General features: G+C 32.9%; 6 protein-coding genes across 10 annotated transcripts; 2 read left to right on the forward strand and 4 right to left on the reverse strand.

Moving 5' to 3' along the window:
- Positions 1–389: 389 nt before the first annotated feature.
- LOC111694198 lies at positions 390–4,119 on the reverse strand. Of its 3 annotated transcripts, XM_023461379.1 has the most exons (14): positions 4,012–4,119; positions 3,827–3,874; positions 3,192–3,352; positions 2,959–3,122; positions 2,788–2,887; positions 2,573–2,708; positions 2,399–2,500; positions 2,246–2,336; positions 1,791–1,918; positions 1,442–1,659; positions 1,252–1,375; positions 932–1,170; positions 814–852; positions 390–681 (listed from the first exon to the last, which is right to left on the reverse strand). In XM_023461379.1, exons 1-14 carry the CDS (start codon positions 4,106–4,108, stop codon positions 415–417), a joined length of 1,914 nt encoding a protein of 637 aa, XP_023317147.1. In that variant the 5' UTR covers positions 4,109–4,119; the 3' UTR covers positions 390–414. The 3 variants fall into 3 exon arrangements, with proteins under 3 accessions (XP_023317147.1, XP_023317145.1, XP_023317146.1); XM_023461377.1 differs by having other exon boundaries at positions 932–1,375; XM_023461378.1 differs by lacking the exon at positions 814–852 and having other exon boundaries at positions 932–1,375.
- Positions 4,120–5,784: 1,665 nt separating this feature from the next.
- LOC106655091 (60S ribosomal protein L24-like) lies at positions 5,785–7,053 on the reverse strand. Its single transcript, XM_014375296.2, has 5 exons — positions 6,959–7,053; positions 6,766–6,841; positions 6,493–6,578; positions 6,266–6,427; positions 5,785–5,976 (listed from the first exon to the last, which is right to left on the reverse strand). The coding sequence occupies exons 1-5, from the start codon at positions 6,961–6,963 to the stop codon at positions 5,841–5,843; spliced, it is 465 nt and encodes a 154-aa protein (XP_014230782.1). The 5' UTR covers positions 6,964–7,053; the 3' UTR covers positions 5,785–5,840.
- A 293-nt stretch (positions 7,054–7,346) lies between these two features.
- LOC106655090 (transmembrane protein 138) lies at positions 7,347–8,209 on the forward strand. The gene is made up of 4 exons (XM_014375295.2): positions 7,347–7,559; positions 7,631–7,703; positions 7,777–7,951; positions 8,038–8,209. Exons 1-4 carry the CDS (start codon positions 7,429–7,431, stop codon positions 8,142–8,144), a joined length of 486 nt encoding a protein of 161 aa, XP_014230781.1. The 5' UTR covers positions 7,347–7,428; the 3' UTR covers positions 8,145–8,209.
- Positions 8,210–8,211: 2 nt separating this feature from the next.
- On the reverse strand, positions 8,212–11,284 carry LOC106655089 (zinc finger BED domain-containing protein 1-like). Of its 2 annotated transcripts, none has more exons than XM_014375293.2 (5): positions 11,195–11,284; positions 9,457–10,832; positions 8,945–9,363; positions 8,713–8,858; positions 8,212–8,637 (listed from the first exon to the last, which is right to left on the reverse strand). In XM_014375293.2, the coding sequence occupies exons 2-5, from the start codon at positions 10,813–10,815 to the stop codon at positions 8,309–8,311; spliced, it is 2,253 nt and encodes a 750-aa protein (XP_014230779.1). In that variant the 5' UTR covers positions 10,816–10,832; positions 11,195–11,284; the 3' UTR covers positions 8,212–8,308. The 2 variants fall into 2 exon arrangements, with proteins under 2 accessions (XP_014230779.1, XP_014230778.1); XM_014375292.2 differs by having other exon boundaries at positions 9,457–10,861; positions 11,195–11,274.
- Positions 11,285–12,055: 771 nt separating this feature from the next.
- Positions 12,056–13,224, reverse strand: LOC106655018 (kelch-like protein 26). Its single transcript, XM_014375202.1, has 2 exons — positions 13,137–13,224; positions 12,056–12,879 (listed from the first exon to the last, which is right to left on the reverse strand). Exons 1-2 carry the CDS (start codon positions 13,222–13,224, stop codon positions 12,056–12,058), a joined length of 912 nt encoding a protein of 303 aa, XP_014230688.1.
- A 4,821-nt stretch (positions 13,225–18,045) lies between these two features.
- On the forward strand, positions 18,046–21,449 carry LOC106655086 (protein mothers against dpp-like). 2 transcript variants are annotated; one of them, XM_014375289.2, is made up of 5 exons: positions 18,046–18,371; positions 18,827–19,008; positions 19,207–19,876; positions 20,014–20,710; positions 20,786–21,449. In XM_014375289.2, exons 3-5 carry the CDS (start codon positions 19,294–19,296, stop codon positions 20,943–20,945), a joined length of 1,440 nt encoding a protein of 479 aa, XP_014230775.1. In that variant the 5' UTR covers positions 18,046–18,371; positions 18,827–19,008; positions 19,207–19,293; the 3' UTR covers positions 20,946–21,449. The 2 variants fall into 2 exon arrangements, with proteins under 2 accessions (XP_014230775.1, XP_023317093.1); XM_023461325.1 differs by having other exon boundaries at positions 19,210–19,876.
- The last annotated feature ends 202 nt before the right edge of the window (positions 21,450–21,651 follow it).

The following is a 21,651-nucleotide window of genomic DNA, read 5'->3' on the forward strand; positions in this document are numbered from 1 at the left end:
AATTTAAATGCTATTATCGCTTAAAATTTAAAGTGAACTGAACAGAATTTTTCAGAAATGAGATACAAAAAGTATGAATAGATTAAGTAGAACCTCGCAACGATAAGATACGTAACTTGAAGGTCAGCTCCAAAGTGGAAGCATTCGACTAATGCTATTGGCATTAGACAAAGACTGCTGGTGAACCTGACACACCCGATGTTTCTTTATGTAAACTCATGTAATGAAAATTAATCGCATAAACAAACCTGATTTCAAAAAAAATTTTTTTTAACTTCATACATATCCAGTTGAAAATATTAGAGTATTGTACAAATTTCCGAAAATGAGGATGAAAATCATAATTACAACGTTATGTTATAGAAAGATTATAAAATTGGATTTATTGTCTTAAACTTTAAAAACGTCACAATTTTATGACAGGTAATTACAAAAAATATAACATACTATAATAATTGGTATAAAAGTCATTAAAAAAATACATGTATAACGAAGAAAGCTTATTTTTTTTCTTGAAAATTTCAGATGATCCTTTTGGTCAATTCTAGCTTTTTCCAGATTATTTTTGAGTGAGTTGCAACAATACATTGGCATATTTGCATCAGTTTTCAATATATCAAACACTTCTGAGTATTTAGAACCTTGCGATGGTCCAAGATCAACAGGAGTCATATCTTTAGCCTATGATTTTATTTTTGTTTATTACTTAGTATGATAATATGTAATACTCAAGTATTAATTATTTCGAAATCGCTTGATTGAGTCATAAGTATTTAAAACAAATAAATTATTTAAAAGTAACTATTAACATACATCATCATAATCCATACTCAGATCTTCCTTGGCTTCGTGCTAAATTCAATTGATTAAAAAAATTGGCAATCTATCAATGAAATTCTTAACACTTTCTGAGTAAGAAAATTAATAATACCTGCAAATACTTTATTATACTGCGTTGTTTGTAATGTTGGGCCATTTCAAGGCATGTTTTTCCATTGGATCTATTTGTTGAATTTATTTTAGCTCCAGCTTCTACCAAAGATTTAACAATCTTCAAAGAATTTCTTTTTATTGCCAAGTGTAATGGCATGTAACCATATTCATTATAAATATGAAAATTGATTTTATCTTTATACTTCAGTAACTCTTTGATGCAGTCGTAAGCTGAAGCTATCAAACAGTTTAGTAATGAAAGAACAGTTTTATAATAATGTCTATTTCCTAAAATAATTAAATTTGTACATTTATTACCTTCAATAGCCAAATGCAAAGCAGTATTTTCATTTTCATCGACCATATTTGGATCAATCCCCATATCAAGAAGTTTTTTGACTATTTTTGGTTGATTTTTCGAAATAGCAAGATGTAATGTTTTCTGAAAAATTTGGATTTATTCATCAAATACCAGAGCTGCAGAATATTTCAATTTAAAATTGAATACCTCTTTCATATTACTCTGAGAGTCACTATGATGTATCAATTTATCATCTAGCATTCTAGTTATTATTTCTTTGGCCTTTTCAAATTTATCAAATATTAAAGCTTCAAACAAAGATTTTTCATTAAAAGAATTAAACGAATCATTTTCATCTAAGCCATCAGTTTCCATTGTCCACTCACTGATAGCATAATTATTTGCAGTATTTAATGTAGTATTTCCTGAAATTACATATAGCTAGAATAGAAGAAAAGTTAGAAGAACTTGTCCTATCTAATTCAGTTGCATTGTTAGAAACTTAAGAGTACTTCAACATTTTGTATTAAGAGCATAACTGATGTGATGTAATTACCAAGTTGAAAATTATTCTGTGAACACCTAGAAGTATAACAGGAAATAAAAGCAGATTCTTTATCAGTAGTCCTGTGTAACTCAATTTTCATTTCCCCCTTAACCTTTTTCACACAGTCTGATGGGATCCTAGAAATATTTATAAACATTTTTAATAATCAAAAATCACGTTTTAAGGTAAGCTACTTTAGATGCCTAGAAGTTTAGAGATTATTGATATTGATGTAATCACAGAATATGTGTGACTATAGTTATACATTTCCATAAAGAAAGAAGTATTAAAAATATTAATTTTGTTCAATTTATTTTTAAATTTCCAATAAGCAAGGTTTTCATGAAATTTGAATTTATTCAATAGAAAACATTTTACTATCCTTGAAGTTTTGTTACTTAATACTTCTTTTGAATGTCAATGTTTTATCATTCACAGCTTATACACTATTTTTATTAACATACCATATTATAATAACAGCTTGATGTAAATACCTCTTCTCTACTTGCCAATTTAACAATGAATCATCCTCGTAGAATTTAATTTCTAGTTTATCTTAAAATATAATTAGTTATGAGAATATGTTATAGTAAAAAAGAGAATTGATCAAATTTTACCTATATTAATTTTTTTTTTCAAAACGATCCAAACTTCATCGTAATATTTATCTTTGAATACTCTATATACTGCAATTTCAAGCTTTGCCGTACTTGAGTTATCTAAAAAAATTTACATAGAACTTTAAATACTATTTCAAGTTTACAACTTAATTTTCATTTGTTAAGACTTACGGGAATTTCTTATTGCATTTGAATAAATTTTCTGACTTACAAGAACATTTTTTTCAGCAGTTTTGCAAAATGCTTGAAAACATAGAGCAACAACGTTGAGATCAATATTTTCTAAGTTTTCATTTATTTTCTCCAACTGTTGCAAAAAGATAATAAAAAATAAACTTTTCGTGGTATAGCTGATTAATAATAAAGAAAAAATAGTAATAGCAAACTTGGGGTGTGTTCTCATTTCCATCTCTCTTATCTTTTTTCATGATGATCTCAGCATGCTTATTTTTGTCTTTGCTGACAATGATTTCTATATTTTCTAATCTATAATATACAAATAAAGAGGTTTCTCATTATAATGAAGTTTGTAATTTTAAATAATGTATTTTATGTACTTAGCAGTGTGTTCTTTTGGATCAACTGGAACCTCATAATAAGTCTGATCGTGAATAATTTTTTCACCTTTCCTTTTTTCCACTAAACAATAGGGATGGTTTACTCTGGTCTTAAAATCAACTAAACTGCATCTTATAAAGCAACCATCAACATAATTATTCACCTTTAAAAAACAGATAACATGCTCTGGGTACGTGTATACTTTTTCTTATGCTAAAAAGTGATTATTTACCTTGACAGTGATAGGAACTTTTTTTTCACCTGATAGCGAACCACTCTTGAATTCAGACATATAACGAAAATGTCGAAATGGCTGAGGCTGAGTTATTATTTCTAGTTCTACGTAAAATTCATTGTTTTGGAATTCTGTTTCCACAGTTCGAATTTCTGTTCCTACAGAATCGAAAGAGAAAAAATTAAAATAGGTATTAATTTATTTTGAAATGTATTTTTGAGACTAATCGACGCCGCAGTATTTGATAACATTTTAAAATTTCCGACTTTTTCGATCTTCTTAGACAGAAATAAAAAAACCTTCGAGCTATACAAAAAAGAAATATCACATAATATATTCATAATTTTACTGTGCCCGGAGCTAATCGTAAAATGCGCGCTTCACATTCTCAACCGCAAATGTAATTTTCGAACAAAAGCCTGTATGATATGCGCTCACTTAAGACTTTGTTTCTCGAACGACGCGGACGTGACGATCGCACGTTTTACGGACGAGCTGAACATAAACGTTGAGTCTCGGTTTTACAATTTTTTTTACGATCATGGTACAATTATGACATAAATTTTCATTTCTTATTTAAGTAAAAGGTATTAAGGAATATATTTTCTTGATAGTAATTGAAGTTTGCTTACCCAATGAATTACCATCGTCTTCTGGATTTGTTGGATAAAGAATATTTTCTGTAAAGTAGATTTTTGATTTAACAAAGCAGAACTTATTTTATTTCAAAAATAATAGATGTTTAATTGAAATCGAACTACTGGCACATAAATATATACATGCCGGGCAAAAACTAAAAAATGTTATATAAATTTACCATTATAAAACATATCTAATTGTAAATTAAAATTATTTCCACATAGATCAGGATCATTAGCTAATAGATTATTTATACCCAATGGATCGTCAGACATGGTTGTTTATAATTTTCTGGATTTGGCGCGAGTAAAACTTCACAGACGGCTTGCCGATATCAAGGAACAAAACAATAAGTCTCATACACTTCACGGTAACTCCACACACTGAATAAACTTCAAACTTCAAATCCGCTCGACTCGCTGACTAAGAGCCAACTGACGCTGCAACGAGATACTTTAGCGGCTGACCTACACAGCGATATGCGTGCCGGCCGCACTTCAAAATTCATAATAATATTTTTGTATATAATGTATGTTATATATACCGTTCAAAATACGCATTGTTGTGTATGGGTCGACTTGGTCGCCCGAGTGGCTGCGAAATGAGCTTTTCGTGGTATTCAAGACGGTATATCTCCATCATTCTTTTGAGCGAGATAAAGCAGTCTTTTATTGTTTCTTTCTTTGACACTTCTCAATATGAACTCGAGAAGTTAAAGAACTATAACTACACCCGCTACCGATAGAGTCAATCGCTTTCTTTATACTATCCAATACTCTGAAACTGTAAATACAAACATAAGAGGCACACTGTTAACTTATTATACTTTAATGTCAATGCTCGTAAAAGCGTATTTTGAACTTCGAAATGAAGTCTTGTAATTATAATTCAAAAGTTGCGAGAAAAAAGTATGTTTGATAGAATACCGTTTTGACGAGCCGCGATGTGAAAAGGGCCCCCAATGTTTCTTTATTCTACTGCAAAAATTAACGTACTTCGATAAAAAAGTTCAATAACTCGAATTGATCATGTTAACATTTAATAACGTTTTATGTATTAATTAATTTTAGATGATTTAACTGAATAAAACATAATTATAAGGATAATTCATTGTTGCTACATTGCATACCATTAAACAGACTGAAATCAGTTGAACAATGTCCATATCATTGCAAAATGAATTTTAAATACAATTTTGCACACTTCATTGTCACAATGATATAAATGAACTATATGTACATTCAATTTCACGCCAAATGATATCGTGTATCAAGAGACATGATAGCATCCATTAATAATTATTTAAATTCCAAAATAAATTTAAAAAAAGTTTCAATTTGAAAAAAACGAATACAAAATTTTGCTACTGTCAAAAAGTTACTTTTAAATTACGACAGATAGATAATTATTCATGGAAATAAAATCTATTGTTAAGATTTGATCAAGCAAAAATGGTTTCGCAGACATTTCGCTCATCCGCGAGCATTCATTTTAAAATTGAAGCGTTTTGTATGATACGGTGTTCCACAGATTCATCAATCTCAAGTATGTACCAATAATCTTAACTTTCAATTATATTTTACTACGCCGCATACGAACGCTTTTCGGAAAACTTTTTGGCCTTGCACTCTGATTTCTAAAAATGTGCAAGAAGGAAGATTTTTACAAACTTTGAAAACGATTTTATGTTGATTTTGCATGATCTTAATTTTAAAAAATAACAAAACATCTTGTTTATAATTAATTTACTTACAACTTTATGCAAGAATGAGAATGAGAACTATTGAAATTTTACATTTGACAAATTCTTACATCTTAATCATATAGTATTTAAATGCTTCATCTTACCAGTATAGACTGCAGCAGTCTATAGTATTTTACATGATAATGAAATTTATGAATTATTTTGATTTATATGTGCATCATGATTGATAATTAAAAACGCTCAAAATTTTTTTTATCAAGTGCAAGCACTTGGAGTTTTATTCAATAATTAAAAAAGATAATTTATCGTTTTCCTCCTACTCTTGGAGCAGCTTTTGGCTGAACTTTTGTAGCCTTCTGTTTATGAACTGGCTTTGGTTTTGCTGGTGCAGCAGCTTTTTTAACAGCTTTTGCTGCTTTTTTCTGTTCCTTTGCAGCTCTGAAATTAAATTATAAATCAATCAGTGGAATTCAACATTATTCTTATATGTTTTAAATTATAAAAATACATTAAGCATAAATGACTCCTAATCTTTTCTAGTCAATGAACCATAAATTTGTTGACATTTTTCAATTTTGTTAGCTTTAATAATCAATATAAAAAATATCTAATGAGTATATTTGCATCAGCCACAATTATAAAAGATAAAATTTTAATTGAAAATTTGTAAAATTGATTTAGTCTCTTGGCTGCATAAAGAAGAAATCTTCATAATAACAATACTCACTTGATAGCCTGTTCACGTTGTGCCTTCCTAATTTCTGGCTTCATGTTACGCTTAGCCATAATATCGGTAAGTGAAGCACCAACAATAGCACGTTGGTATTTTTGAGTCCTTCGTGTTCTTTTTTTGGCCATTTCTTCTTCTTGACCTTTCTTGTGCTTACGCCTGAAGTATAAAAATTTGTTAGATTCACATTTACAAAATTAGCAGAATAAAATTAAATAAATTACCTGTAAAGAACAGTCCATGTAACTTTTCTTGGATTCCTTTTCATCAAATGGGCTGACTCGCATTTTGAATTAAGGAAAGTAAAGTTCTGCAATACATAGTACATTCATAAAAATCAAAATAATGCACTAACAGTTGCAATTCGAGGTTAGGCTTAACATTAGTAAAAAAATGTACCAATAGAACTGAATAACATAAGGTATATTAAAAATTGAATAGCAATGATACATATTTTAATGAACTAGAATAAGTTTTAATAAAAAATCATTATTTACCTTTCCATCAACTTTGACCATGGTCTTACCATGACCTGGGTAAATTTTATACCCACTGTAAGCACAAAGTCCAATCCTGAAAATATGAATAGCGACAAAATTAATAACAGCATTATGTTAGAACAACCTTTCGCGGCAACGATTAATTTCAATGATTATATTATTTAACGGTAGATTAATTAACAAAACTCACTTCATGATGTCGGGTTAAACGCGGCAACAATAACACAATTTTGGCCCTTGGATCGGCGGCTCGCGCTCGCGCAGAAATTATCCAGTGAAGGCGCCACCGGCCGTGCCGCCAATGAATATGCTCATAATGGGAAATCATTTAAAAAGTTTCAAAGGCAGCCAAATTGCAATTTTTATTTATATTATACTTTGCAGAGGGGAAAAAATTAACTTGTAAATTGATTTTAATGTGGATATTTTTTTCTTGCACAAGAAATTAAAATAATAGTGTAACTACCAACAGGTATTCAAACAAATGTTTATGTATATATATTTTTAAGATAGAATAATTGTATGTAGCAACTAGACTTGCATCACCATAGTAACTATTGTATTATTCTACACATACATTGACTGTTGAACTCATTGAATTTTACTAATTGAAAAATTATATTTCAACTATTGGTTTCAGTTCAATAAAGAACTTTATAAATGAATTTAACTCATAGAAAATACACATTCACATTAATTATTCAATATTTTTGTTTACTGTTTGATGTTGGTGTCAATTCATTTTTAACATTCGCTCGCTCCAATCCTGCTGATTTACTTGTTCTATTTGTGTAGGTGAAAAATATCAAAGCAAATTAAACACTAGAAGTTACACTTAAAGCTAATTTCTGTTCTTTTGCAGGATTCAAGATTTTTGCTTGATCATTGCTTTAACAATACTCCTGGCAAATTTCTTTTCTACCTATGTTTTTCAGGTTGAGTAAATAAACATTTTTTATGATCAAATAATATTTATATAAAATAATATAATTTAATTATGCTCTTTAGGCTGGTTTGATACAACTTTTATACACTGAATTTCGTTCAACTTTAGTTATTTGTGTACTTTATATAATATTAAGTATCAGCTTACATTCTTGGCATATGACTGTACATTGGAATTTACCATTTCTTCATTATTGGAGTATAACTTATCATGCTCTTCTTACCACTCAAAGATCAAGTAAGTTTTTTCCTCAATAAAGAAAAAATAAGTAATAAATAAATAAGTAAATAATAATACTTAAAATTTGCTCTCAATTTTTACAGTTGCAGTTCTTTATTATTATTTGAGCAAAAGAACATCACTTCAAATAAGTGACCCAAAATTTCATGAAAGTTCTGCATGGGTGCAAAATCAATTTAGATTTAAATAAATTTTAAAAACTAAATTGAAATCTTAGTGAGATTTCAAACTTCATTTTTTATAGATAATTTGATAAATTAGTTATTTAAGAATCAAGTAATAAAAATATTTAAACTTTTGTTTCCAAATAGTGTAAATATTTTATGAATTTATGATTACTCTATATTAAAACAACTATACAAGATTATGATTAGCATGAAGGAAAATCATTTTGTCTATTAAATGAGTTGGTAAAGCAGCCCTTTTCTTGTGATAATCAATTTGAATATCAAATGGTATTCTGGATGGTGGAGCACAACAAACTGGAACGCAGTTATATCTACCAGCTAAATTACTGAGATTTGGGCATTTTACAGATGACTTATACCACCATTGTATAGGACAGCTATCTAATGGAGCTGTTGGTTCTGACTCATACTGTGCCAACTCTAAGTCAGCTTTTTCAGAAGTTGACATATCTTGCTTATGAACTTTATTGAGGCCCCCAAGTAAAAATTCCATCCCTGTATCAATTAATAAAAGTATTAGATTGACTCTTAAATAATATTTTTGTACATTTAGTATGTATGTCTATTTACTTGACAATCTAGGCTTTTTTTCTGGTTGCTCATCTGTGAAATTTTCACTTTCTCCTTTATCATGAATAATTTTTATAAGCATTTCTTTGATAGGTAATGCAACGATTTTTTTATCTTCATTTGTTGCATAAGGTACATTCTTAAATCTAAAAATATGTATACAAAAATTAGTAATTAATTATATGAATTGTTAAGCATTTATTGATAATAAATGTTATATCAATTACTTTACCTAGGATCCAAAGTAGTTGAAATTTGTAATAATAAACTGACATCCTGATCAGCATATTTATTACACAACATATTTATTAATGATTCTTTTAAAGATTTAGATATTGTGCTATCTTCCTCTTTAACTTTTAAATGGGTTGAAACCAACTGCCATAACAGTGGTTTCAATAATGATATTAAAGGCATTTTTTCTTCACTAAGTGTTATTAAAGTAACTTGCAAAGGCTGAAGTACATCTAAAAGATCAGAAATAATCTGCCATTCTTCTTCACTTAACTCAAGATGGCAAAGATTTACACGATGATCTGCTTTAGTAAAAAATGAAGTAAGAATTTCACGATGTAAAAAAATTTGTTTCAACATAGAATATGTTGTTGTCCATATAGCTGGAGAATCTATAGTCATACCAGTTTCTTCTAGCTATAAATACGTAAAAATTATTATTTAAAAAAATTAATATTTCAAATTTTATTATCATGTTAAATATTAAATTTGATTTAGTTGGTTACATACCCCATAACATTGTTCTTGAGAAAGAAAAGAAGTAGACATTTCTGAGTAACTATCTATTGCACCAATAATATTTCGACATTTGGATAAAACTGGAGCTATATTGTAAGTTTCAAAACAAGCTTGAGCACAAGTTTGGAGAGAATAAAGTAAACAAGGAATAACAGATATTTGTAGAGACTCCAAAGCATTTATCAACTCAATTCTATCAGATGATACAACAAATGCAGTAATTTTATGGTTTGGAATATTCCACTCTTGTAAAAAGTCATGAATGGTCTCTCTCCATTGGTCAACATCATAGTCTTTAGGAATGTGTAATGTACTTAGCACTTTGGAGTCTAAGCATGCTTCAATTTTGTTTTGATAATATATTAAAAATGTAAAAAAGTTCTCTCCATTATTGGACGTCCATTCTTCTATAGCAATGCTTACTTCATTACTTATAAGAGAAATGTTTCGTAAGATTGTTTCTTTAAAGCTATAATATGTTTTTGGTATAATATTTTCTTCCAAAGCATTTTTATCTGGAATTTGACAAGGGGATTTCAAAGTAGCTATAAGTCTTTGAAACCCTTGTTGCTGCACAATTTCTGGCACTTGTAAATCTATAATTAAAAATTCTAAAATGGCATCTGAAACAGATTTGGTATTTTGAAAAGGACTCTGATGATTTTCTTGAGTTACAACAAAAGTTATAGGACTGTCTAAAGTTGCAGGAATATCAATAGCATCCTCTCTTTGTAAAATGTATTTTCTCTGCTTTCCTGAAACATTTTTAGTTTCAACACTCTTTTCGATAGAGTCAGAATATCTTATATTAGGATCTGATACAAATTGAATTTGATTATTGCTATCACTAATTTGAACTGTACCAGCCACATCAGAAGTATACAAATGTTCTTTACTACAAGCCAGAGCCTCTTTTAATGCTTTTTTTTGAGCTTTTTTTTCTTTGGTCTCTGCAGAAATATTTTGCTTTTTAGGTGGAGTATGTGATTCCAAAGCATATAATTCTTTACTGTGCTTATTTTGTAAATGCATTCTTAAATTACTAGTATTTCTATTATAAGCAATTTGAGTCTTGCAGAGCAAACAAACAATTTTTACTCTTGTTAGAATGGCACTTTTTTCATTAGCAGGAAAACCAAAGAATTTCCAATAAATACTTCTCATTGATTGTGGAACAACTAGCTTTTTATAAGCTACCACTGGTTTTTCTTCCAAAAATTTTGAAAAGACAGTTTTCACATTTTTTATTTTAGGAGCGACTTCTTCAATATCATCTTCAATATAATTTCCATCTTCAAGGATCAAATTGGTAGTAGCTGTTTCGTCTACTTCATAATTTGAGACTTCCATTTTATTCCATTAAAATTCTGTACACAATGCAAAAGAATTATATTTTCTGTAAGAAAAGGTTTAAAATCATTGTTAAGGATAGAATTTAATCATGAAAGGTTAGGTAGTACATGAAAAAATGAACGTTTTGAAAATAATAATTAACATAAATAAAACAATGTGTAATTTCTTTTGCAAAAAAATTATTCAATTTAATTAACTTTTTGGTACATGAGTAAGCGCATACAAATTTGTGATTGAATTTTTAATATTATTAAAACGAGAATTGCATGCACAAATTAAAAATATTTGGTTGGATTTGCAAATCAAAGTGTCAAATGCGTCAAGTACAGATCGAAAGTATGGCGAGTAAACAAAAAAATCAAATCGTCAAACTCACCTATCGATACTTTTCACTTTTTGCACTTTCGATGTTTGATTATACATCACACTCGAAGGCGCACTAACTTACGAGTTGCGATAGTTGAAAAGTAAGACAGCGCTGTCGACTCAAATATCGCAGACATGTTCACTACTTCATTGGTATACTTACTTTACGCGAATTTTCTTGTTCCGAAACACAATTTCATCACTAGTATCGATCATTATCGAATTTTTGCCCGTAAGATCGTTCGAGCACTCAAGTGTTCCGTTTCAACTTGATACATTCAAAGCTAACATGAGTATTAAATAATAAATTACATTAAAAAGATATTGATTGATTTTTATCAATTCAACACTATTCTTCGTTACAATGAGTATTTTTTTATGGTATAAAACTGCTTTACTTTATAAATATATCTGACTCTATTTTAGATATATTTGATAGTCGTTTCACTAGATGATAAAAAATTTATTAAATTACTTTAAAAGTTGTATCAGGTAGTCAATTTTTTGGATGGTCAAATAAGAAGATGCTTGTGGAGTTTATTTCACACCAAATGTACATGTTCTAAGTAAACTCTATTAACAATCAAAAATTCAAAATTGTGAAATAAGGCATTTTAGTGTTTATTGATAAATTTCAAAATTTTAGCCATAACAACCAACACAATTTCTTTTGAAGGTGAATTGGAGATAACAATGATCAAATAGATTTTAATTTATTATTATTCTTTATCAAAATTAAATATTAATTAATACAAAAAAATTAATTATTAAAATTAATTATTAATTAATACAAAAAATGAATAAATTTTAACAGAACTAAATATTCGTAGAGAATTTGAAAAAAACTTGGAAAAAAGCTGATGAAATATGCCTAATCTTGAGAATCTTGATAATTAATAAACTTAAATAACTCATAAGCGAATGTACCATGCTTTTTGAACCAATCAACTAAGATTAATTGATCAATTACTGTTGAAATATTATTTTTAATAAAAGTAAAAGCTGTTTTTTGAACATCTCCTAAACTTTCATTGAATTCAGCACACAAAAATAAAATATCTTTTAGATTTTCTGAATTGATATTTTCACAAAGATAACTTCTGTATGTTTCTTCTTTTACCATATTCTTGACGTATTTCTTGAAAAATGAATTTAAAGTCTGTATCAATCCATCTATATCATACAATTTAGCGAACTTATACAAACTTGCAGCATTGCAGAAATTTAAATTAAAAATCAAATATTCGATACATTTAGCTTGCAAATTATCTATCTGATATTTATGTGCAATAGCATAAAGATCTTGAGGATGATCAATCGTTTCACTTAATTCATTGGTGTAAATAAATTTGATCATTTCTTCAACTACCTCAGCTTCAAAATCTTCAATTTTTATTATTTTTGAATTTTTTTCTGTCATGTTATGATCAAACATTGCTCTAAAGACATCGCTCTTTAAAGATAACATATCTACATGAACTTGGAAGTTTTCACTGCCAACAACAAAATGAACATAATTTGTATTTTTAAATAACGAAGTATTCAAACTTTGATGAACTTGAAACATATCATTTAATGTATGATCATTGAGAATCAGCCTGTTGATCTTAAAACAAATATGCTTAATTTTACCAGACTTAAAAATGTCAAATGGTTGATCTCGTACTTGAAAGTGCAGAACTTTATCGATACGAACTGCGTGTAAAACTTTTGGATAGTTTACATGAGTCTCAGCTTGATTTTGCTCTATACAAGCTCTTACATCGACAATATATAAATAATTCTTTGAAGAATCAACGTAAACTTCATCAACGTAATTCTTGAATATTCATTCGAGTTTGTCAAAACTAGCGAATTTCTTCTGGGTATGTGAATAGCCATTATTATAATAACCACTACTATAATTATTATCTTGCGCCCGTTATGCTCTTGAAAGAGCCAAAATTACCTACTTTCGGTTGAGCGTCGAGGGTGCGGTTGGCCCCCGAGAGTCCTGGCGAGTCCTTCGGGGCATGGGCATCTCATCTCGTCCTTCGCCATCACCCTTATCGGTTTTCGACCCCGACGTGCTGAACCGTCATTTCGCCGCGGTGTCTGCTGCTGTATCGCCACTTTCAGCTGAGGATATTGAGCTCGCCCTATCCACCCCCCCGTCGCATGGTTTTCAGCCTTTTAGCATTGGGCATGTTTCAGAGCTTGGAGTCTTGCAAGCTCTAGCTCGTCTAAAGTCTCGCGGGTACGGTGTCGACGGTTTGAGCGCGTGTGTGATCAAGCGTGTCTGCCCTGCCATTCTGTCTTCGGTCACTGCAATTGTAAATAGATCGTTCGAGCTTGGCCATTTTCCCTCTTCTTGGAAGGTGGCTTCAATTGTGCCACTTGCGAAGACCTCATCTTTATCCTCGCCGTCTGACACGCGTCCCATCGCTCAGCTCCCGGAGATCTCAAAGGTGATAGAGCGTGTAGTTCACCATCGCTTGTTCCAGTACCTCACGAGGTACAATCTTCTTGATCGAGACCAGTTCGGCTTTCGCCCCGGCCACTCCACGCAAGCGGCGTTATTGCATGTAACTGAGGCTATCAGACGGTCGGTCGATGTGGGTGAGATCGCTGAGCTCATATCATTTGACTTTTCAAAAGCTTTTGATGCGATTCCGCATGCCCTTCTCCTGAGAAAGCTGCGAATGATTGGCTGTGATGAGGGCTCACTGCGATGGTTCGCGAGTTACCTTTCGGGCCGCGCGCAGGCGGTTCGCTTGCCGGATGGTTCGCACACACCCCTGGTCTCGGTGTCCTCGGGCGTTCCCCAGGGCAGTGTGCTCGGTCCCCTTCTCTTCATCATCTTTATAAATGATCTGCCCGCTGTTCTAGATAAGGCTCAACATATGATTTACGCTGATGACACCCAGATATTGATCACTGGCCCCTCACGCCCGATCGCCGGACTGGTTACTGCTGCGAACTCCGAGATCGCTGCTATCTGCGGGTGGGCGAGGTCGAACCTGATACGCCTGAACTCCAATAAGACCGGTGCTATGCTCTGTGGTGGCCGTTTCAGGATCTCGAGCGCTCTTGAGGGGGGACCTCCGCAGCTGTTCGTCGACGACGTGCCGATTGTGAATTCAACGAGTCTCAAGATCCTTGGCTGCGTTATCACACCGTCACTCTCGTGGACTCTCCAGATCAACCGTGTTAGCTCTTCGGTGCATCGCGTGCTTCATGCTCTGCGACACAATCGTCACGCTCTTCCGCACGCGCTGAGGCAGCGGCTGGTCATGGCTTTGGTTTTCCCTTACCTGGATTATGCAGCGCCTCTTATCCTCGACCTGGACGCCCTCAACTCTGCGAAGCTCCATCGCCTTCACAACTCTACGGTTAGATTTGTCTTCGGCAACATCCCCTACAACGCTCACGTCACACCTTACCGGCTCGCTTTGGGCTGGCTGTCGTCGCGACGGCGGTGCGAGTATATTGCGATCTTGCTCGCGTTGAAAGTCATCTCAACCTGGGAGCCTCATGGCCTCGCTGGGCTTTTCACCGTGCGAGAGAGGCGGCCGGATGAGATCGTGACTAGGAGCCGAGCCGTCCGCTTGGTGGTCTCAAGCACGAATACTGCGACGTTGAGGAAAGGCTTTGTGGCCTCTGTGTCGCGGCTTATCAACAGTTTGCCTTTCATCGAGGACCCTCGCTGCCCACCGCCGCCCGCCCTCCTCAAGGCTCAACTTCATAATCACCTGTACTTGCTTGATGTCCAGGATTGGCATCGCCGGTGTGAGGTCGAGGGTCTTACTTATGAGCCTCGATGTCTCAGCGGTAGACTCCCATCTATTTGAAATCATCTTTGAGGAGATGATCTCAAAACTTCCGCCTTTTGTACATAGTTTCTTGTATATATTTGTAAATACTGTAAATACTTTGTTAACTGCCTTACCTCTTTCATCTATGTTTTATGCTTTTTGTTTTTATTTATTTTTGTAATTAGTCTTTGTAATTGCTTTTACGGCCAGACGGGATCTCAACCCAAGGTCGGTTAATAAATTGTAAATAATAATTATAAGATTGGTATGGAGATTTCAGACCAAATTTCAACGTAATAGTTTCCTTTGGCTTCGAAAGTATACATTCCTTTTGAAATTCCGTATAGTCAGTGGTAATTTGTGAATCCCCAATCTTAACAATATTTTCACTATAACATTCAATCATGTTAAATTCAATCATGTTACATTCAGTAATATATTATAAAATTTTCTTAAAAAAATAAACAATGTTCTTCTATACTATTCTTCTAGAAACTATAACAAAACGTTAAGACAAATGCGACGCGACGCGCGCTTATTTACCAATACGGGTAAAATGCACAGCGTTTTCAGAAACACGACGACAGCTACAACTAGCGCCACACGCGGCAGTGCAACAATTCTCGTACACGTTACCGACATAAGGAGTGTAGCCAACTTTATTCATGCTAGAATATATATTGTACATGAAAAATGTTTTGCAATACTATAGTAATAATGAAGGAATCAATAAGATTCGTTTTTTCCTGTGTATGAAATTATTTTTATTGCATAATTAGTCCAAAAGTACTGCTTAGAATATAATATATTATTTCGTAAATTATTTTAGAAGTTGGCTGCACTCCTTATGTCGGTAACGTGTACGAGAATCGGTGCACTGCCGCGCGTGGCGCTAGTTGTAGTCGTCGAGTTTCTGACAAGTGACAACGCTGAAAATGCATGCTGCCAGCTTTCCGCACAAAATCAAGCGCCCTCTAATCAAATTGAATAAGTTCAATATCAACTTTATTTTTAGTGAGTTGGCCTTATCAAAATTTTAATAGAATATTTTCCCATGTGAGCATAACTTTGGTGAAGAATAATAAAATAAAAGATTTGGTAAATTTCTGTTTTAAAATTCATTGAATAAAACGATAGTCAAGTTCCTGCGTGAAACTGAAATTTTTCAGAACTACCGCATTGGTCAATCAATGTAGCTACCGTTTTTAAATTATCTCCGATGTCATGCGCACATTGAAAAACATCTATTTTTTATATTTTGAAAGGACAATAAAACTGCAATTATCAATATGATGAGATGGCGCTAAGGTAAACAAGAGTATATTCAGAATGATTATTGTATAAGTGGCTATGCAAATTTTTATTTAATGCTAATAAAAACAGCATTCAATAATATTTAGAATGTATGCTGAATACTTATTACAGGGGGCGCGTATCGCACTTTACTTCCGCGGTTCGCCGGATACTGTAGTCCAGCAAGGCGGCAATGCCAGGCGGAGCGCTATAAGCGCTCTTTGTCATAAATATAGCCCGGATAATATGCATTGAAAACGGCAAAATATCCACAAAAAATGTTTAAAATGTGCAAAAAATAGGCACAAAAATATGCTCAAATAAATAATTATTTTGAATATTTATTAATAATAAATCATTAAACTTCATCAATCATAATTTTTAAAAATTGTAAAATATTTAGAAAAAAAACATATTGATCAATACCTAAATGTATTTCGATCGTCATCACAGAGTCAAAACTAATTTTTATTAAGGCAGATTTCATAAATTTTCGGTAATCTGCGAATGAATGATGAGAACAGCAGCTTTTCAAATATTATCCAACAAATTTTTATTCAAGATACAATGTAAATGCTCCAGTCGCCGATTACTTCCCCCTTACCTTCCATTCTCCTTTAATTAAGGCTATCATTTAAATTAATAGAAATTAATATTAAAATGAAATTTTAATGTTATACAATTTTCCCCCCTTCTATAAATATTACACTTTCCGAGGAAATTTATGGCTGCACTTGAAATAATTAAATCTCATTTGTCATATACGATTTAGAATCTAGCCGAAAACTGAGCTACTAGATAAAGTATAGTCCATTAATTTGTCGATCAACTCTAATAATTTCATATTTAAATATTTCAATTCAATTTTAAGAACGATAATATAGGTTCCTTATACATATCTAGACCCGTATTTTGATTTATAGTACTTATTAATCAAACGCATGAACTGATTGAAACTATTACAGTTTTTGCTATCAAAAGATTTATTTCTACAGGTTAGCAAAGTAATAATTAAGTGGTCGAAAACTGGGGCATTTATCGAATTGTTAATATTTTTTATCAAATGTGTGCTTAAGATGGAATGGAAATTCAGGATTTTTTATTGATATTGCCAAATAGGGAAGTACAGACTCACAACATTTTTCGTAAAGTATAAATAACTCATTCTTGAGCATGCGTTTATGATTGTTGAATGAATCGATGCGATGTGATACGCTCAGCGCATCGGTTAAATTGTGGATCATCCGAGATGAGCGTGACTGCAAGTGACTTATGCCGCTATCTCGAAATGGGAATAATCGTATAAGAGGAGAGAAGCAGCGGGAGCGAAAGAGAGAAAAAACGTTTGCTACCGCCATTTTGCACGACTGCGCGTATCCTCGACTTTCTCTCTCTCTCTCTTTCTCTCAACGTTATATCTGTTCAATCCCTGTCAATCTACACTTTATCCTTAGTCCACGACTTCGAGTTGTACCAACAATTTCTCAATGCAATGGTTCTCAATGGTGCAGCATCGCGAATTGCAATAATTCCATGAATATGAACATATGCCCCTTCACTCGAACACATATAGCGTCGTCACAATTGACGATTATAGGCTAACACGCCGATACCTATCGCATGATACGCGTATGTGCTGAATGCTCACGCTTTGCGTCGTCGGTCGTACACGAAGATTGAAGCTATCTCCGCTCCGTTTTATCTCGACGCATGAGGCTGGCGGACGGACTGGCCGAGCGAAGGCTTGCTTACACCCACCATATTATGGTACAATGCCTAATCTGCGCCGCCAACCTTCGCAGACACAGTTTTCGCTTTTTACATCATCATATGTTATGTCTAATTGCATATAGACGCGGAACTTGTGTACACACGCTCGCAGATCGATTGAGATACATCGCGCAGCATGTTGTGTATCTGTAATCAAGTTGGCACTTGCGTCGCGGGACTTGCCTGATTGGACCTCTCGAGCGTGCATATTGCATTAGAAGCGCTCTATATATATATAGTGTCAATCGAGTACTTGTAGGCGGTACATGTACGCTATATTCCGCAAAGCCGAGAGGTGAGGAGCGCCGAATTAGTGGATTATCCAAGCGCGTAAGTGAAACGAGGAATAGAAAAATGCCTTGTGTCAACGATAGTTTACTTTTTTGACATTTCTGTGAATGCGTGCAGTGGGCTGCTAAACGTAATCGCGAATCGAGACGGGCCGCGCTACTGTGACATAAGTTGTATCATTCTGGCTCTTCGCTCGCCGCCAGGTGTGAACGTTTTTTCCAATTTGACGCTTTACAACGTCGCGATTCTTTCTTTGTTCTCGTTTAGCCGGTCCGAGTGGACATGCGAAAATATCAGACGAACGAGAATGCTCGTGATTCGATTATTGTGAATTGCATTATTCGACGCGGCAAGGGTTAGGTGCTGCGAGCGCGTTTGTTGTCGTCGCGACTCGCGCTATATGCACTCGGCACTCGCTTGCACTTCCGTACATACCGTCTTATTTAACGCATTGTTTGGCCGAAATAAATAATCGATTTTACCCATCTTTGCAGGTGATCCAGTCTGTCGTACCGCTTTTGATACTTTTACTACTGTAAGACGGCCGAATGATTGCCAAATAAATTACGATTATCAACGAAGCTCTTGTATTTCCATTGCGACGTTATTATGAATCTTGACAGTGATACACTCTGGATTATTTTCGGTACTTGATACCTGGATGGATATTTAAATTGTAAGTATTTAGATTTTAAAAAATTGTATGATGCAATTATAAAATACATTTATCTTTATATATCTTTGAACTTCCAAAACAATTATTTTACTTCAATTATTTCTTTCTCAATTATGAACAATTTTTACTCTTAGTTGGTAACTACACCAAATTTGATGTTTCATCAAAAGTTTAATGAGTAAAATCAATTCATTTCAGAAGTTTTAAATAACTATTTAAAGAAAACTACAAGACGTCAACAAAATTCTTGTGTAAAAACGATATCCAGTACTTTATTACAAAAAAATGGATGATGAAGAAGGGTCATCTAGTTCTGGCCCAATGTCGTCGTTAAATAGTTTATTTACTTTTACTAGTCCAGCTGTAAAAAAATTACTTGGATGGAAGCAGGGCGATGAAGAAGAAAAATGGGCTGAAAAAGCTGTTGATTCTCTTGTGAAAAAGTTGAAAAAAAGAAAGGGAGCTATAGAAGAATTGGAAAGGGCACTGAGTTGTCCAGGTACTCCTAGCAAATGTGTAACCATTCCTAGAAGTCTTGATGGAAGGTTACAAGTTTCTCATCGTAAAGGATTACCCCATGTTATTTACTGCAGAGTATGGCGCTGGCCAGATCTACAATCTCATCATGAATTGAAACCCTTGGAATTGTGTCAGTATCCATTCTCTGCTAAACAAAAAGAAGTTTGTATAAATCCCTATCACTACAAAAGAGTTGAAAGCCCAGTACTTCCACCTGTACTTGTTCCAAGGCATTCTGAATTTGCCCCTGGTCATTCACTCTTGCCATTCCAACAGCTTACGGAACCTACAATGCCACATAATGTCTCTTATTCATCCACTGGATTTAATCCCACATCTACAAATGCAGGTAATGATTATATTTATTTAATTTTTTTTGTCAAATACTTCAAGATCCAAAAAATTAATATAGTAAAGTTCCTTAGATTATATAACAACTTTGTAATGATGAAACTCAATCCAAAATTTAACTTCATTTTCTTTCAGTCGGTTCTGGCGTTAACCCCACCTCACCAATCTCATCAGTTGGTTCAGTTCCTAGTCCAGGGTCGTCAGCAACAACTAATCCTCAAAGTCCTTATGGTTCTAATGGTTTACCTGAAACACCTCCTCCAGCATATTCACCACCAGATGATGGTTCTCAACATGGTTCATCACCAGCCCCAGATTCTACTCATAATTCAACAACAGTCACAGCTATGGATACAACTAATAGTTCTGAAGTAGCACCAGTGTGTTATCAAGAGCCACCATATTGGGCATCAATAGCCTACTATGAATTAAATTGTCGCGTTGGTGAGGTTTTCCACTGCCAATCGCATTCAATTATTGTTGATGGTTTCACGAATCCAAGTAATAATTCTGATCGTTTTTGCTTGGGGCAACTATCCAATGTTAATAGAAATTCGACCATTGAAAATACTAGACGACACATTGGAAAAGGTGTGCATTTATATTACGTTGGAGGAGAAGTTTATGCAGAATGTTTATCTGATTCAGCAATATTTGTACAATCAAGAAATTGCAACCACCATCATGGTTTCCATCCTAGTACGGTTTGTAAAATTCCTCCAGGGTGTTCATTAAAAATTTTTAATAACCAAGAATTTGCACAACTTCTCTCGCAAAGTGTTAATCATGGATTTGAAGCTGTCTATGAACTTACTAAAATGTGTACTATAAGGTGAGATTAAAAGATATATTTTTCATGATTTTTTTTTGATAATAAATGGAGTTATAATTTTTTTTTAAATTTCAGAATGTCTTTTGTGAAAGGTTGGGGGGCAGAGTATCATCGCCAAGACGTTACATCCACACCATGTTGGATTGAAATTCATCTGCATGGACCTTTACAGTGGCTTGATAAAGTACTGACTCAGATGGGTACTCCACATAATGCCATAAGTTCAGTATCTTAAAAAATTTGGAGATTCTTTAATTAACAAACATATGATAATACATAAAGAGACGTAATAGGTTGGTGCCCGAACTATTTCCCAAGAATAATGGTTCATCATTTTAATATTATCTATTTGATTTTTTAACAATGAAACTAATTTCAAATAAATGGAAACATGAAACATGATATTCAATTATAGGGTTTTGTATAATTTTTCGCATAATTGATCATGAACTATATTTTGTTCATGAGTATAAATTGATTAAATTGTTTCATATATTAGACTTTTGCAAGTCATTAAAGCCAAATTGAACTGTGACGCTTAGGTGTTATGTATAATATTTTTAAAGAGAGACTTATTGTAATGATTGTCATTTTCGTTTCTTTGTTCAAATAAGACGAATCTGACTCAGTGATATGTAAGTGGAAGAGCATTATCCTATTATTGCTTTGCCGTGAATAATAAAAAAAACTCAATTTATGAATAATCAAATTCAAGTAATGTAAATTTAAAATAATTGTAATTTATATTATTGTACAGACATACAAACTAAGAAAAAATCATTAGGTTTTATGCATGTATAATTGATATCATAAAAATGATATAATCCATACCAGAAAATGAAGTGATCATTGGAGTAGAGCAACTGAAAAAATTGTTGTCTAACTATATACTCCATAAAATATAATTTAATCATATAATAGAATAAAAATATTAATCTTGC

This window comes from Trichogramma pretiosum, unplaced genomic scaffold, assembly GCF_000599845.2.
Source record: "Trichogramma pretiosum strain Unisexual culture from Peru unplaced genomic scaffold, Tpre_2.0 scaffold2, whole genome shotgun sequence".
NCBI classification, from domain to species: Eukaryota; Metazoa; Arthropoda; class Insecta; order Hymenoptera; family Trichogrammatidae; genus Trichogramma; species Trichogramma pretiosum.